The following is a 17,576-nucleotide window of genomic DNA, read 5'->3' as shown; positions in this document are numbered from 1 at the left end:
GTTGGTTAAACAGGAAACGATGGTTGTCTAACGTGAACTAAGTACAACAACGTATTATAATTAAGACAACTAAATAGTTCATTTGCAACTCTCGTCACCACGGTTCCAACGCTCTCTCTCTCTCTCTCTCTCACGCGGACCACACCCCCTCGACAACGCAATTCGCACTCTCTGACTTATCGATTCACACTCTCTGATTTCTCAGCTAACTCCCTCCGACTTCTCAACACTGACTGTTAATTCGTCTTCCTCCCCTTAGCATCCCTTTGTCTTTTCTCTTAGCTCCACCACGCACGTGTTGCGCAACCGCTCGTGGTCAGGGCCATGCAGGCCTCTTCCGCGTAACTATTCGATCGAAGGACCGACGATATATGGTTTATGGTTCGTCCGGTATCTCTTAGGCCTTTCGTCCACGATACTACAATATTGTACACATAATCATACGCACGTACTGTACAACGTGTGTATACAACGTAACGTATCTCTGGAACTCTCTGAAAGTGAATCGATCAGAGATTTACGATTCAGCGTATCGATTATGTAAAGCAAAGACACTTTAGAGATTTTATGCTGTGCGTTCAATAAAATTGTTGAATTTGATTCCGCGATAATCTTCGTTTGCTGCGAGTGGATATTAAATTTTCATACTTGGACTTTTCCACGCACAAATATTTCCATACGTTTCCTAAAATTCTGATTTTTTCGTAGAAATACCTCTTAAAATAGAAAACCTGTATCGATTGTCGTAACGTTATCGTCGTTGAAGATACACTAAGTAATTTAGTATCGAAACGTGTCATCTCATATCGGGAAAAAATATCACGATTGTCGGCGACGTGATCGTTGGAAACGGTGCTATACGAGACTAGCTCCAATTAAGAGCGCAACAACAGCCTTTGGCATCGTTTTGCGGTATTCCAATTAAAATTGCAAAATCCTCATCGTGACCACAAATGTCCCTTTTGATTATTTTATCAAAGAATTCCAGTCGGGATTCCCGCCGTACCCGGCAAGTACATGGTAGCAATCGCTACAATGTGTACGGTGTACATGCACGCTCGAAGCGATCGATCAACCACGACGATTATCCTGCTGTTTGTGGCACGTAGACGTTTTCACGCGTTCGAGAAAAACGATCTTGATCGGCGTGCCGACGGAAATGGAGAGGAACAAAGAGGAAAGAAGACGAAACGATCGTTAATGGCACGTAATGCGCGCTATGGACGCGAATTATCCGGCGTAACTGTAATTTGCGCCTTTTTTTCGCTCCTACTCTCCCCCTGCGACGTCCCTCGCCATGGATCCGGCTGTTTAGTTGCGTAATGCTTGTGCAATAATTACCGATGTTTGAGCAATTGACCGCCTCCGGCGCTACCGTGCGTATCACGCCATGAAAATGAAAAAAGAAAACGTTCGCCAGCCGCTTCTATCGATCCTGCGAGATAAACGTGAAGTTTTGATAAACGTTCGGTAATCTCGTTAACTTGGTCGATGATCGATAAAAATTGACACGACCAGCCAGGTAATTTGATTGTATCGCTCTGTCACGGAAAATTGAATATCGATTTTTCTTGAATCGTAAATCGATGGAGACACGATTATTCTCCGTATGGGAATTATTCGCAGGTTATCGGAGATAGGAGATTGAGTTTCGTATCGGAAATTAACAGCAATTTTCAATTTTTCTTTCCTTTTTCTTTGAATTTAAGAAGTTTCTAAAAACCTTGAGGATTTTCGGATGTCACAGGACTTATCTGATGTTCTAACAAATTTTAAGACTATCTATAAACACTATATCTATTCGTTTAATTTTAAACAACGGTCGTTAAACAATTTTGCAAAATTACTATGAGAATTGTTAGCGATTATTAAAATTATCGTAACAAATTATTTCAATCTTCCGTAATCGGTATCTCTCCTTCTTTTCAATTTTCATCAATGTTCTCCGATAAATCCAGGAAAAAACAACTACGCAGAAGAACCGAAAAGAAATAAAGTTTTTTCTTCAGAAAAAAAAGAAAAAAAGAAAATATAAATCCAGAAGAAACTGCTACTTTCCAAGATTTAAATGACATGTAAAATCCTCGTGTTCTTTTTAAGTTTGCGAGGCTGTACGGCGTCGAAAGTGTCGCGCCAAAAATACGGGCGAAAATGGCCGATTTAGCTGGAAGATTGAGTAGCCGGAGTGACTAACGTCTTCTCGGTTAATGGTTCAATTGTTCGGTTCGCTTGGCGAAATTTAGCGAGGATACACGCGAAAGGGACTGGAGAGCTCGCGTGCCATTCGCGCGTGAATTTCTCGCATCGGTCGCGTGACAAATTGCCTCGTTAATTCGATCAGCGCGATTCAATTTATTCACTCTGATCGCGGCTGATTTTCCGCTAATCTCGCGCCATTTCGTAGACGTCACTCCGATCATTTGTTACGGTGTACACTGTGATCTACCACGTGGAAATAATATTTTCATGATTTTTCATACCTTCTGCACAAAGTGTATTTTTATCAACGTACCGCGATATATCAACAGTTCGAGAACGACAGGAAAGAATGCAGCAGGGTTAACCGTACAACCGGACCGTGATAAATAATTCGCTAATTTTCGATCTTCTGTCAAATCAATTACAGAAGATACTTTTTAGGCGAAAGCTTCATCCGCGATAAATATACCTATGGTAACCTGGTTTTTTCCTTTTCGATTAAATAACCCAATAGTCTGACAAAAAACAACTCTACAAAAATAGCAAATAGCCATCGTCTGCCTATCAAAATGCTGAAAGAAAATTAAATCTTTCTGTAAATCATAATAACCCACGTTTAAACATAAAAATTGACTAACGACGCCTACCAATTTGCCTGGTAACCGGTTCCAGTAGTTGGAGGAAAAATTAGGCGAACATAACGAACGATATATTTAACGTATAAACGAGGATTAAAGACTGTGTGCAACAGTGTAACACATTCGAAGGGAATACCTTGTTTTGACGGTCGCTTGGCGAACGTTTCCCGTTGGCGAATCACGATTAAAAAATTGGCAGCGAGACAGGTGCGTAATATAACCTCTAGAGCCCGCGGTGTCGCTTGGAATTCTGCCAAAGTTACGCAAACGCGTTGCCAACGACAGCGAATATTCAAGTATGATCCGGCTCTGCCAAAACGCGCAAAGAATGGAATCCATGGTCGGCGAAAAAACAGGCCTCCGCCATTTGAATTATTCGAAACACGATGGAAACTCTACGATAAGCGTTTAAAAGCAATTGCAGTTTTACGAGGTAAGGGATATCATATATTTAAGAAAAAATTTCGAAAAGTATTACTGCTTTTATATCGAGTTAATCTTCGAATGTTGTAGAACGTTCCTATATGGATAAATATAACGCGACATATGTGTAAAATTTACTGCGAATAAATAGAACGTCCATTGACAAACGAATCAAATTTTATTTTTTGCATAGGCGATTATCGCTCCAATGAACTTTAAAAGTCGTGGCGTTCGATCAACAAGATAAATAACATCGTATTCTCACAATTAGTAGTCTACTATAAACTGTAATTATTTTCAAAACATTTTCTTCGATCAAAAGACAATTTCCATAACAAAGTTCATCACGTAATCAAACAATTCGCTGTTTGTCGATCAAAGTTTCACGTCATTCGTGCAGCAATAAAAAATGGATGAAAGTTGAAGAATACGATTTCATAAGAAAGTGTAGATCGCAAATTCTTCTTCTTTATTCTCCTCGTTTTCCTCTTCGACTTCCTCTTCTCCGTAATACTCCTCCTCTTCCTCCTCTTCCTCCTCTTCTTCTTCGAACATCTCGAGAATAACATCTTCAGCACCCTCGGGGAAGTACTCGTCTATCATCGCTTGCGCCTTTTCATCGTCTTCAGTGACGAAATACGGCTCGATGCTCGCGAAGGACAAAAAAGCATCGTCGCTGATCCTCCGGAGGATTATTACGAATATCTCGTTACCAGTTTGATATTTTGCCTGTGTCAATGTTCTTCGTTTAATATTTAATCATCCAATATTTTATATCGTCGACGTACGTATAGCAAGAAAAGAGAAAAGAAGATTTGATCTTCTGAACTGGCACTGGTCAAGATCGCGAGCAACCGATTCAAATTAGATTCCAAGTTATATATCGATATTAATTTTAGAAACGAACAGTAATTTACGAAATACAATCGAAAATAAAACATAATATAATATAATATAATAAATTAGAAGTTTAATTTTATCCAAACTGTCGAGTTACTAACGATCTAACGATACCAATTGAGAGTTAAGTAACCTTTCTTTCGAAATCTTCGGGGCTGGACGCTATTCGCCTGGCTATCGGTGGATTATCGAACTCGAAAGCGCCAAAATATTCGATCGCGTCGGGGTACAATGCGCATGTTTCACGGACCACCGCGAACTTTGAATAGTAAAACTTGACTGCGCAGAAGGGAGCCGGTGGTACGGGCTCTTCGTAAGGGTGCACTAGTTCCATGTAATTGGAGAAAAGGGTCGTGTACACGTGTACCTTGCTTCTGGCCTATAGAATTGCGAGAGTAATGCGAGCTGTTGGAAAATGCATGTTACTTCGCCTGGAATAAATAATCCTCGGAGGAAACCGAGAAACTTTGTAGCCAACGTAATTAATAATACTTTAAGTAATTAATAAACAGTCATAAAGAAGAGTCGAGAGGTGAAAAGTTTGAAACAAAAAGTATGTATAAAGCGAGTGATTAATTTCTATTCGTGTATTCTAAATTTAAAGATACCTGAGGAGGTACCCAAACCGCGGGATCGGTGCGAGGAAAATCCTCCTCATCCTCGGGATCAGGTTCATGAACGTACACGTACCTCTCCATGTAAGACTCATTTAAGGAGGAAGGAGCAGCGTTAGGGTGTATCAGTGGAGTCGTGCTGGTTAACAAATGTATCAGATAATCCTCGACATCGTTGATCGCTCGCGTCGGACACCTTTTAGTCCCTTTAGGACATTCGAAGGGATAGGGTACAGGCCAATCAGGATGAGGACGTCTACCTTTCAGTCTCATCGCTATCGTTCTACCGTCCATTAATCCTGACATAGAATAATCGAACAATCACGATATAAAATTAATTATAGTCAAAGCGATGCCACCTGTAAAGTCCTGCGACGAAGATCAAAGTAGATCAACGGTTTTTCGTTTCTTCCCTTTGTTCTTATTTTGAAGTTTGCAATTCTATTTTTAAACACTTCCTCGCAGCCAATGTTCCGCGTATTCCGCTAAACAAACCGTACACTCGAAAATGTCGAGACGAAATTTCAAGCAAAATGTTGTAGACATATGGCGTTCAGGATAATTTAGTGAAAAAGAACCTACATATTTATAAACTTTTTTTCCACAAAGTTTTAAAAAAATTCATACCGATACTATTAAACTGTCTATAAATAATTAGTAAAATTCGATAAAATATAAAAGCAGAATGTAACGACAGAGCTCTCGTATAAAACATTAATACGTAAAGACAACTGTGTATAATAAATTTCGGTAATAAAAAGTGAAAGTTTTGAAGGGGATATCGAAGAATTTAAAAAGTCACCTGCTACCAGTTCTTTCGTAATCTCCACGTTACTCTCAACGAACATCTTCTCGATCGTTTCCTCGTTCAATTGCACACGAAGCTCCTCGAGCACGTCGAAATTTTGTCTAAACAGCGTATTGATTAGTTCGAGGTACGGAGGGCACTGGTACTTGTCCCTGTGTCGACCCTCTTCCTTGAACACCCAGGGATAGAAAACCAGAGCGGTGACCTCGCTCAATTCGAATATCATCTGTGCCAGGAACGTCTCGTACATCTCTCTTTCCTCAGCTTCTTTCTTGGCACGTTGTTGATCCTCCACCACTTTTCTTGTTTGCAACGGATAATTTTGCAATCAGCCGCTAACCATTATCCACTAACCGTACTCGTAGCAAAACTGATTACTATCGAAATAAGTTTTTATTCGGATGAAAATTTGTTAATCGACGATTAGCGTTATTTGATCTGATATTTTGTTTTCGACAAAGATATAGATATTTGTTACTCGATTTTATCACGAAGATAATAATATGTTTCTATGACACGTGCAATTTCTACGTCAGAATAACAATATCACATAATACGATGTACAAACGTAGGTACATTCCATTTGATATTTATTGAATTGATAAAATATTACCGCATCGAGTTGTTTCAAAACGCATGTCTCATATCAAATATGTTTCTTTCATATTTGAGTATTTCGATATTTTGAAATTTATTTCTAGTTCCCATATCATTACTTTCGGATACGCTTTTTTCTTACTCTGGCTAAAACAATTATTCCTCCCCTTTACGTGTCTATTGTTCTCATTTCGAATAAAAAAATGCTCAAACCTTGCAGGTATAATTGTTAAGAAATTATGTTGAAAATTTCGAAAATATTATTCGATGGTTGACGATAACGATACCTGATGGCTTCCTTCTCTTGCCATTTAATCTCTTCCTCGGGTGTCCTAGTGCTCACATCCAGCACCATTTCCGGTTCCTCCTCGTTCTGCACCCTTTTAATCTCCGTTACGAGCAGTTTTCTAAGCTGGGGGCAATTAGCACCGAACACGAGGTTCACCATCTTGCCATTTTGAAGAAACATCCAGACTGGCTCGCTTCTTCCGCGAAATCGTTCGAGATCGCCGATGTAATCGTTCTTCACGATCGCGTAGTTGATCGTGTCACCTCCTATCTCTAATTTTACACTTCGCAGGGTGCTCACCATGGCGATACATGGGCCACACCATTCGGAGTAAACGTCAGCGAGAATTAAACCCTTTCGACTTAACAGCTGTTGCCAATCATCCTCGGTTTCCACTTCGACCTGCAGCTGAGTTTGCTCTTTTCTTCTCGCCATTTTACAATTACGGTACTCTTGGTGGATTTATGTGGCGGCAATTTGTATCGAGCGTCGATAGGTCGAAGCGCGCAAATGTTGTTCGGACGAATTTAGCTGTCAGTTCGTAGCAAGTTTCGATCGACAGGTTAGTATCGTGTAGGTTAATAACGTGTTTAGCATCGTTTGTAATTAGACTTGACAGATCGGAGTAACGTAGGTTAACGTCTAGAATTATTTGCAGCTACTATCAATTTGTAGCTACACGTACGTATTAGATCGTACTAGTTTAAGGATATTTAAATCAAATCGCGTGTACAGCTCTCGTCCAGTTTGGTTTCACGGTCATTAAGCAAGTCTCTTTACGGTCCACGTCAAACGACAATATATTCGAAGTAAAACTTTCAGAGACACGATAGAACGATAATTTCAGGCATTAACAGCTAGAACGAGACTGTCACGCGTTCGTAAATTGCATTTTACCATACGTAATACGTATATACGAATTACAGAGTTAAATTACACTTCACTGCAACAATTCTCCAGCATTCCCACGATTAATCGCGTTTAATTATGCCAGAAGCTTGTAATCGTCGCTTACATTAAGAAAACCATTCGTTTTCTCGTATAAACCAGACGATTGATTGGAGACGAAGGTCTGGATTAATCGTGGCCACGTGATTTACGTCTACTGACATTTCCATCGTCAACGACGGATGTGAACGATGAAGGAACTACGCGTGTTTAACGACGTGAATCTCGCATCCTGCGGACGTAAGGAGAGAAGCGCGAAGAGATCGAGGCCGACGATAACGCGTCTCGACGACGATCTTCACTTGTCGTCGCAGCGACCATCCTCTCGTTTAGTCTTACGCCCCTAATTCGCGGTCTAGCCACGATAATTAGTACGTTCGCGATCCTACATCAGCAGCTACGTTATGTGACTGACATGTCTTGTTTTTGTTCTGCCAGTAATTTGTGCTGCCTTGCGCGAGACGAGTGACGTTTGAGACGCGTGGAAAAACTCCGAGAGAAGACCGGCGAGTTTGTTGCAATTTTAGCCGGTTTTTCAGCGAACTACTAAAATGCTCTAAATAGGACGTTTAGAAGAGAAGATTTGCGTTTGCTCTTTTCAAGAGTTTCGCTATTTCTGTGTCTCCTACGTCTCTCCATTTTGTTGCTTGAACGAGTCGGATTGAAATGTTGAATTTTAATGGAGATTGACGCATTGCGTGACTTACAACGTCGAGTCATATACTCGTCGTATAGTCTTTTTAACAAATTTGACTGGAATCCAGAATTTCAGCTCCGTTCTTGGAACGAAGGATTTTAACAGTTATAAATTACCTGTAATATTTCAATAGTTTGCGATGGATACGATGTTACAACGGATAAATCACTATTACCATATGAACATGCGATTATTAGAAAAATTGCGTAATGAAAGCTATGCGAATTTGTTTTGTTCGTAATTTCGATCGATATATTTAGCTGTTCTATTAATCAAGTTTTTTGTACTTTATAACTGTGGATCTGGCATAGCTACGCATAATAATGAAGTATGCGAATGCATTGTATGCGCAGTTGAATATGAATCATCTATCGATTTCCATTTAATCGAATGAATAATTAACGCTGCATTCATTATATCGATACACACATACTAACTACAATTATTCTGTAACTGACGAAAACTAGAATGTCAAAAAATATATCAAGACAGTGTACGTGCTCATAAATTGATCGTATTTTTACATAAAACTCCAGACACATCCGAAGAAGATATCAGGAAGTATGAAATATTAGTAAAAATAGAAATTATACGATAAGAGGATTCTCACCTGAGTGATGGAGTTTTCGACCTGTTTGCTGAGTAGTCGAAAACGCTTGGAATTTGCCACGGTGTGAAAACTTTGTGAGTTCAAACGAGTTCATTTGATCGAGGCGAAATTCGAGAGGCACTGCTATTACGAAATATCGAACACAGAAATTGCGACGCTTCCTATTCTCATAAGGAGAAAAACAAATATTTCGAAATATTAAAATCATTTTTATTCTAGTAATAATAATAATTCTATCCTGTACCCTGTATCTGTAATAGAAATCTATAGGAATTTATAATAATTTACGATAGAAGATATACAGTTGAAATAAGATCGAAGAAAGAATTCTTCCATTTTTAGAAAATACAGTTTCTAAGAAGTATATTTGTTAACTTGTTATAAAATTCGCAAGTGCCATTGCAAATTATTTTTTAACTGTAAGTTACATCGTATTACAGACGCGTTCATACAAATGTCATATCTATAATCGTTCATCGATATTTGCATTTAATAACGGACACAGAAAATAACACGAAATTATATAACGATCAGAAAACAAGCATAGAGTTACGAAAACAAAGAAGATACAACTAACCGTGGTTAATTTCTTCAGTTTCACGCGACATCGAAGCCGCTTTGGTCGCACTTATCTCGCGACTCGTCCGCGGAAGAAAATTGCGTAATTGGAGTCGCGATACGCTCCATCCGGTCCGATGTTCCGCGAATAACGTCGTCCAATTCGCGGTTCGAGTTCGAGAAAACACAACAACGTTTCTAGATACGAAATGAATAATTCTTTCCAATTGAATCATCTTTCGTTCGTTGCTTTTCAGATGTACACACAAACCTAAATATAATACTTTGTAATAGCACGATTTAAAAGTCTTAGATCACCTTTATTGATAATTCCAGTTAGACTTGTCTTTAGATTGGAAAATCATTCTTAGATATTCTGACAGTTGCGTTATTTGTTTGCAATTTAAAAATTCGGCTTGAATCATTGCAACGATAGGAGATCAGAGGTGAACATTATGGAGTATCTACTTCAACGTGGAGATATCTGATGCAAGGGAAAAAAGATTAATTAATTTTTTTTAATATTTTGAGAACGATATAGTGACAAATGCTGGACGATAGAAACGAAGAACATCGACTGAACGTTTGATCGAATTTTATCGTAGAACTCTTAAAGGGTTGATTCCGAAATTTATCAACAGAATTCCAGAGAATATTTTTACGGGATCTTCGACTCGAAACAAATTTCCAACGAAAATAAGTTGACAAAAAGATTCGAGAAATTTCTTCGAACTTGAGCAGAATGACTCGAAGAACAGTTGCTTCAATCGTCTACTTCCAAAGTAATCCCAGGGATCATAAAAGAACACACATATACCTCCAAATGAAAGAAACTCTGACATGTTTACAAATTAAATTTTCTATCAATAAACCGTCGCAAATGAAACTCCAACAAACTAATCAAAATTCTACGCTCAACTCGTAGTTATGCTGCTTAAGACGTATACCAGTAGACCTCTTCGCCTTTATTACGCCAATGTATCAAGACCCATGACTGAACAGTGACAAAAGTACCGAATCAGAGAATTTCCTCGCGTGGATCATTAAATTCGCTGGTGCATATAAACGGCAATGAAGAAACCATGACAGACTGGGTTCGTTTCAGTCGTCGTTACCCTCGATGAGGCAAGACGATTAAAAGCGTCGTTGTCGCGACATTTCGAACTGCCCTTTCGGCTGTGACACGTCCTGGTCCCGACGAAAATAAACGGTCTAGGCGACATCCTAATTAGCTCGCGTACACGGCCCTCGTTAACCCTTTGAATTGAAACGAAGAACTTCGGTATTGCTTCGCTTTGTTTCAATCGTCAGCCATCAAAGGTTGCGCACCTTCATCCTGTTGCAATTGGGAACGCCGCACCGTGCCGCCAAATCCATCTTAATGAAAGTAGCGAAAGGAAGACGGACCGTTGGATGCTAGAGAATTAATTCCGGGATTACCAAGAGCGGTGGAAACCAGCAATTTGTAATTTTTCAGAGAAATTTGATAGATTCATATCGGTGGAAATTTTGGGGCATTTAAGGCTGCGCTTCTTCTCGCTTCTTCTACGCGTGCTTTCTTCGCGATACTTACTTCGTAAAAACACGTGGAATAGATCGAGTATGTAGGATATTAAATACACAAAATATATTCGATCAAACGATTGGTATTTATATCTCGTACTCTACGTTAAAGTTTGTTGAACGAATTCGACTATGCGATTCCGAGTGGTCAGTCGATTTAAATAACCATGTTGAGACCCCGACTGATTTCTGGCGCCAACTGTGACCTTCGCTAGTAAGGCGGAAATAACAAAAATTCGTAAAATTCTTGGCTTTGCTTGAAATTGAAATAAACATGAATTTAAGTCGCTATAAATCACACACAGTGCCTCGCGCAACGTACAATTATTCCATCATTTGCAATCTACGATAAATTTCTTTATAGCCTTTTTAAAAACCAATTTACACGCTTCATCATACGTATTTCCACCATCTCCTCTAAACAAACAATAAGATCGCCATTAAACCAGCGCAATCACCATCGCCACCATCGTCGTCCTCGTCGTCGTCGTCGTCATCGTCATCATCATCATCATCATCATCGTAAACGAGGTTCTCTAAAGTAACCATTCCGTAAGAGGTTCATCTAGAGGCGCGGGAAAACCCATCAAACCCGCGTGAAAAAAGAAATCACTCGACGCCGGCCGCTCGGTCCTCGTCGCGATAGCGTATGCAAAGGGGACGCAAGAGCACCGATGCCGCAGCTATAAAGACAAATAGTAGCGAAACGAGCCCAACAAGGCCTAACGACGTGTATTTGCATCGGTCATTAAGACGGCCGAGAAACCGCGGCGCAGGACGGACAAAAGGATACCCGCCGCTAAAGTAACGCTTATCGCCGCTCGCGAAAGCGCATTTTCTTGCGTAACACTGGCTCTTGACCTCTTCTGCCTTCCCTTTTCTCAGCCGTGTTCCCATGTTCATAAAATGTTGCATGTAGCTTACGGTTGGACAATGGTCTATGCGGTTAGGTGCTAAGTATTTGATGGTGCAAGGATTCCGAGAGATTGTAAGGTTGGTTTTGTCAGTTTCATGGACATTCGTAGGATAGAGATCGCGTTAAGATCGGGGCTGACTAACGGATAGGTCATTTTTCAGTTTTACCGCTCGTTTAACTTATATAGAATCAGCATTTTGTTTCTGCAATTACCAAAAACAATTACTTTGATTATCGATCATCGATAGAGCGCATATAAATTTCATTTTCTCGGACAAAATTTTGAGTAGCGCTTAGTCGAGCGAATTCATCTTAGAATGTATGATCTAAGAGTGTACTGGGTTTATTAGAGTAAGGGTGGATCTGCATAGATAATTGCGAACAAGCGTGAGTTTGGTGACTCTCGGTTCGTACATTCCATTCTACAGGTTCATTTTCCTCCCCTATTTTCTTTACCATGATGCTGTTCTAGAGTAAGCACAGTAGATCTCCATCAATCCTAAACGTCTTCATAGAAGAACCACGTATAACAGGAGATCACTGATTTTTGTTCACGGAATAGTCGTCCATCTAGAAAAGTGGATTCAATCGACGGTGATTTTTCATTTCGCTAATCATTCATGGAATGCACCCATAGAAATCGTTCATAGAATTCATCGCCAATACGTAGAGTAGGTTAGAAGGGCTTTCTGCTCGAATAAATCATACGAAATCATCGTTCAAACGTTCGTCTTTAACAAGCAAGAAACAAAGTGAATAAATTGCGTGTGTTACAATTCTCCATAGAGATATACGCGTGTCACCATTCTTCCAGTCGTCCTTTGCAATTAGTGTCACGTTCCTGGAAGCGGTGCAGATACATTAATTCCGCTGGCGACGGAAAAAATGGTCGCGGATCGATCCCGCGACGCGGCGAGATAGCCTGGCAGACCTTCGACAGCCGCCCACTAGGCTCGACACGTTCACCATCGTAAAACTTAAGCAAAATTGCCGCGTGATTCATTATTAATGTCGTTATTTCACGGCGGCGCGCTGGGAAGGTGCAGCTACTTGTCTGTACATTTATCTTCGCGATGACGAGTTTCTGGAAAACGATCGCCGTCGAACCTATTCTGGAACGATGGAAAGAAATTCAGGCGACTCTGAGAAACGTCGTTCACCTGGATATCGTCCGCTTCCTCGAAATACGTTGTCAGTCGTTTCTAAAGTTCGAGGAACTTTAACTTTTCTTGGTCCGTTTACTTGTTTCGTGAAAGTTTAGTTGTTGGAAGGTTGGAACACTTCGTCCTGTGTTTTTTTTATTTGGAGGTGTTATTCCGGTTAAACGGTTGGCAAGAAATCAACAACGTGTAATTATATATATACGTGTATATATTGCGTAATTTAACGATTTATATTATCAAGTTGACCAAGCAACGTTCTTCGATATTTAAGAATTAAGACAATTTATAATTCCAGCTTCTGCGTAGATTTGTCTTTTCTATTTCTTAATATGTGTCGAAATAAATAATTTGATATTATATCTGACAAAGGTACGATAAATGTATCTCTCTGGATTCTTCTTCCAACGAACAGATTAAAAATGAAAATGGACATTTGACACAAATCGTACAACCGATTGCCGAATATTTCGTTTCAATCTCGCTTTCGTATCAACAGAGAATAAATCTTTATGTTTTAAGAAGAGCTTCGAGGTGAAGTGAAAGATTACCAAATTCTCGGCATTCTAACACTGTTTTATCTTAACTTTGTTTAAACAACGTTCTTTTAACGAACAATCGATCTTCTGTAACGCACATTTTGTCCCAGTTACGAGTTTACGAAACTTCATTCACGGAATCTTGTGCTCCAAATTTTTCAATCTTGCGACTCAACGCTGCTCGATAAAGATATCCAGGAGTTCGGTTTTGATCTTTAACCCATTTAATCTGACAAACTCGTGATCATTCGCGTGGAAAGAGACAAGTCGAAAGCAAAACACGTCAGATGCCAACGGTGGACAGACACGAGACGTCTTTTGATCCAGCTAGTTCCATAAATTTTGTCTTTTGCCACAGGCACCCAGTTCTGTCCATCTTCTACGTTACTGACAGAGTCGCCATACTTGCGCGCTTTTAACGCGGTTATAAAATATTTAAACGCCGAATAAAACATCGTCGCAGCGATCTTTGCCAGCGATGCTGTAAGTGGAACGAGCTCGATTCTGAGAACTACGAAAGCGGACCTGTTAAAAACACCTGTGAAATCGGCAACGTAGCCAATTTTATTGCTCCGTGGAAAATTTTCAAATCTTTCCGAAATTGCACGTGGTTTTCTAAAGGTTAACGCGATTATCGACTAACGTGGTCTTCCTTTTACTTTTACAACTCTGTCGTAGTTTTATGTTCCAATCTCATTATCGTTTTAACGATTAAAACAACTTCGAATATAATCCAAGAAAAATGCCTGGCTTCTATCTTTTTATAGAAACGTTTTTAGATCTTCTTAGATCTTTTTTTAGATTTACATATATTTCTTAGATTTCCTATGACTTTTCTAAAACACGCGCATAGTCTGTTTCTGCTCCTTCGTTTCTTTCCTCTTTTTAATCGACAATAATTCTGGCATTAAATACCATATTCGGCATGGTCAGCAATTTCTACCGGAACGTGCCGAAAATTCCAATTGCGACGATATTCGTTTGTAGCTTGCCTCTCTCTCTCTCTCTTTCTTTCTCTCTCTCTCTCTCTCTCTCTCTCTTTCTTTGTCAACAAAATTCGTACAATTTCTCCATGACACGTCCGCAGACGGTCAATCGGGGGGATTCCAAGTAACGAAGCTGGGACTTTCCTCGTTCCTCCAAGTAAGTCCAGCAAATCGTGTCAAGCGTGCATCGCACGACAATCGCGAGTTGTGAGTCATACGCGCGCTTTCGATTAGACCCCCCTCCCCCACGGACGAGAGCCGACGTCGTAGCATGATTATTAATGCGCCTCGTTCACCAGAGTATGAAGGCACGAGTAAGTATCAGAACCTTGTTAAGTGTCAAAAGAAAATCACCTGTCAGTATCAGAATTCGTAATTATCTCATTACATTGATTAAATCTTGTCGCGGTAATTCATAAAAATTCTTTCATTTTTCTGTGACAGTTATGACTAATACCAAGATAGTCGAAGGTGTGATTCACGTGAAAATGTATCTTGCCAAATAAGTTCAAAAACGCTCGAATTCTTCCACCTTATTAGATTATCCAATCTGTAGTATGTACGTACGATTATTTAATCTATAATTCATATTTCCAATTTATTTTGCTAGCTATGGATTAGCAAACGTAAAATACAGCATTATGTCTACGCTTTTTCTAGTAGCTGTTTTTAAGTAGTTGTTATCTATTGTCAGAACGATGTGCCTCCAGCAAAATATTGAAATATTACACGCAATTTGTATTTAGAGATATTCAGTCTCTTATTGCATACGTATCTATGAACGTATCTATGAAATTCAGGTATATGTACATTAAAGAATAGTTGTAGCGTTAACATCGAAGCGGACAAAATGATTAATGCGTAATTTCCTATAGAAATTTTACGGATTTGCAACTGTTCGTTTTTATCGACTATGCAAGCAAATGTTTCTTTTTTCGTTGCAATATTTATTGTATATTTGTATATTTTGATTCCTTTAGTACGAGTCTCGTGCTTCAGTCAACCAATATCAGAGGAATAATGACGATCATAAACAAAATATTCATAAGATATTAATCTTATCAACACGAAGCATCATCGTATCGAACCTTGACTTCGTTCCTCCAAGCAGAGGAAAGAAACGCTATGTATACGTATGAGAATCGGAAAAGCTCGTGGAAAATCGTGCCCGACCTTCGTGAGTTTTCTTTCTCCGTCGTGTCGTTTTCCTCGCGCAATCATGATTAACCTGAATCACCGTCGGGATCGCGGAACCCACGCGCACCGCCTGACCGACGCGACGCCGCCGTCGGTTGTTCGTTACAAAAGGGGAGGAGATAAGCGAGACAAGCGGATCGCGATTTTTAATCGGTCAACTGAGACCCAGCCACGCTCGACTCGGTAATTATCCTGGTAAGCGTGGTCGTTGGGCTTACTCTGCCGAGATAACGAATGGCCCGACAGATTTTGAAGAATCGTTGTGGTTCATTCTGTCGACCCAGTTACCCATTTTACTTCCTTCCGTGATTTCCGGAAAAGAGCAAGAGGCGCATAATGACTAATTCCGGCTGTGAGAAGATATTACAAAATCAGGAAGGAAATATCAGAGCATCGTACTTGTTAAGAGTAACGTTAACTTTATCCAGAAACTGATCGTACCGATTCATATATCATACTGCGATGCAAAAAGATCGATTAAAAATATTAATCCATTTAGGGAGGAAGAAATTCCATTGTATATTATTCTATTGTATTCTTTGTATCGCATTTTCTTAAAGTTTCAAGTTCTTAGAATTTCTATACGTACATATTGAGTTGGCAACTAAGTGATTGCGGATTTTGTCATTAGGTGGTATTGACAAAATCCGCAATCACTTAGTTACCAACACAATATGTATAAGTTTAATGAAATGAAACTCTTAGCCTGAGTTGTCACTTGCGCATAGATTGAATTCTAGAGATTCGTCAACAATGTTTGCCGTGACGTTTGTCGATAAGAAACGAAAATTGTTACGTATCAGTATGGGAAATATTTTTGTTTTTTTTTTTTTTTATCAATTTTAGGTAAATCATTATACGTATCGAGAGAAGACATCAGAGATCGTTGGTCGACTCGTTGGCAAAATGAAATTACACCAAGTTCTCCAGTTGTCCGGGTGGGTCGCGGTTTGCCACGGGGTTCTACGTGTTCGTAATTAACTGCCGTCATTTATCTGGCCGCGTAAGAAGAATAATGAGTGACGCCGTGGTACGAAACTTCGTTCCACCAACGGTTGATTAATTCGTAAGTTAAATCGTCGTGGGGGTTCGGCTGCCTCTAGACAAAAGGATGATGGATACGAATCAGCTGCTTTGAGGAGGCACCTACGTATGTACGTGCACTACCTCCGTGATAAACTACTGTTTCGAGTTCCTCCGGCAACCAAGAATCAGGAAACGCTGGCAGGAAAAACACGAGTAGCTTTGCCTCTTTGTTTCTCGAGGAAAAGAATCTCCCGGTGAATTTATTTTTGTGCAGAGAAAGATAATAAAAGATCTTTTCCATAGCTTTATTTGGTTGTCTGAAAAGTTCGTAACGCGTCTGGCAATCCACGTACCAACAATAAGTTTCATATGTAAATATTTGACGAGAAATCATCGAAGGAAACGAATGATACGCGATTCAATAAAATATTAATTCTATATAAATCCTAATTCTATAAATTCCATATTAACTCTGCGAAGATATATCGCGTTTAAATTTTTCTTCTCCTTGCGATCTTCCCAAACGATTCAGCGGTACGTTGAAATATTTTTCAGAAAGCAAGTGACGAGTCTCGGAACGTGTGCCAGGAACGTCACGAACGAGTACCAGAAACTTCCTGAAATTGAAAATAAACATTTTTCACGAATTTATGAAAAACCGCGCGATCGAACCGACCGAAACGCGCGAAAGATGAATGATCAGGGAAGAGGCGTTATTTTTAGAAAGGTTCATAGGAACGTTCGTTCTCTTGTTTCCTATTGTTGTCGTTTCATCGTCCTTTCCGTGATTAATCTCGCCTGAGATCACGAATTATTCTTACGCGGTACTAACTACGCTACGAGGCTAGTAATGGGATCCGGAAGTAATTTGTCATCCAGTCCAGACGTTCCTAGCGACTGAAATTAAT

General features: G+C 39.7%; 2 protein-coding genes across 3 annotated transcripts in view; both read right to left on the bottom strand.

Annotated features, from left to right (window-relative positions):
- The window catches only part of LOC126864640 (NAD(+) hydrolase sarm1), a 138,430-nt gene that overhangs the window by 74,808 nt on the left and 46,046 nt on the right, over positions 1-17,576 (bottom strand). The window lies entirely within an intron of this gene.
- LOC126864664 (uncharacterized) lies at positions 3,420-7,271 on the bottom strand. The gene is made up of 5 exons (XM_050616215.1): positions 6,467-7,271; positions 5,577-5,884; positions 4,769-5,073; positions 4,294-4,539; positions 3,420-3,989 (listed from the first exon to the last, which is right to left on the bottom strand). The coding sequence occupies exons 1-5, from the start codon at positions 6,901-6,903 to the stop codon at positions 3,696-3,698; spliced, it is 1,590 nt and encodes a 529-aa protein (XP_050472172.1). The 5' UTR covers positions 6,904-7,271; the 3' UTR covers positions 3,420-3,695.

This window comes from Bombus huntii, chromosome 4 (assembly GCF_024542735.1).
Source record: "Bombus huntii isolate Logan2020A chromosome 4, iyBomHunt1.1, whole genome shotgun sequence".
Classification (NCBI taxonomy): Eukaryota; Metazoa; Arthropoda; class Insecta; order Hymenoptera; family Apidae; genus Bombus; species Bombus huntii.
This window is presented reverse-complemented; position numbering and strand designations above follow the sequence as displayed.